The sequence below is a fragment of the Larimichthys crocea genome, unplaced genomic scaffold, assembly GCF_000972845.2.
Source record: "Larimichthys crocea isolate SSNF unplaced genomic scaffold, L_crocea_2.0 scaffold17090, whole genome shotgun sequence".
Lineage (NCBI taxonomy): Eukaryota > Metazoa > Chordata > Actinopteri > Sciaenidae > Larimichthys > Larimichthys crocea.
The window spans coordinates 1-564 of record NW_020852326.1 but is presented as its reverse complement, the minus strand read 5'-3'; the positions used below and the strand labels follow the sequence as shown (position 1 = coordinate 564).

The following is a 564-nucleotide window of genomic DNA, read 5'->3' as shown; positions in this document are numbered from 1 at the left end:
GTCGTTTGGCACCAAAACATTATTTTAAAAGCTGTTGGGATTGAAATTAGCCATTTCTTGTAAAAAAAAAATTGATTAGAAATACATTTATGGGGCACATAAGGTCAACTTGTACCCAAGCAACAAGACTTTTGTCAGGGACTGTACTATAAAGTTTGGCCTACTTGCTTATTGAACTGGGTAAAGAGTCACACTGATCACTGATCTGCCTGTGTAGTTTCATCTACGAGCGGGTTCAACGTCATGGATACAGCAACACTTTGGTGCCAAGGGCACAGCTGAGCGACCTTACCCACAAGACGATCGCCCAGTACCTGCTGCAGATCCACGACAAGTTGGAAGCCGATTTAGAGCTCCAGAGGTGAGCGATCTGTCTGTGTGTCAGTTCTTTTTAAAAAATCCATCAGGCATGAGTAACTGTGAGTCGTAACTGTATAAATGTTGTTTTCCCCCAGGATGATAAACGACTCTTCGCTCAGTACATCAAGAGACGTGTTCATGAGAGTCGCCTCTGAGATCTTTTCAGACGGAAGGTTCAGCTGGGGCAGGGTGGTCGCACTATTC

At 44.3% G+C, this 564-nt stretch overlaps 1 protein-coding gene across 1 annotated transcript; it reads left to right on the top strand.

Annotated features, from left to right (window-relative positions):
• Positions 1–217: 217 nt before the first annotated feature.
• On the top strand, positions 218–558 carry LOC109138488 (apoptosis regulator BAX; the record flags this gene model as incomplete). The annotated part of the gene is made up of 2 exons (XM_027275710.1): positions 218–361; positions 456–558. Coding segments are annotated over 2 exons (247 nt in total), but the record flags the coding sequence as incomplete, so codon positions are not given.
• Positions 559–564: the final 6 nt, after the last annotated feature.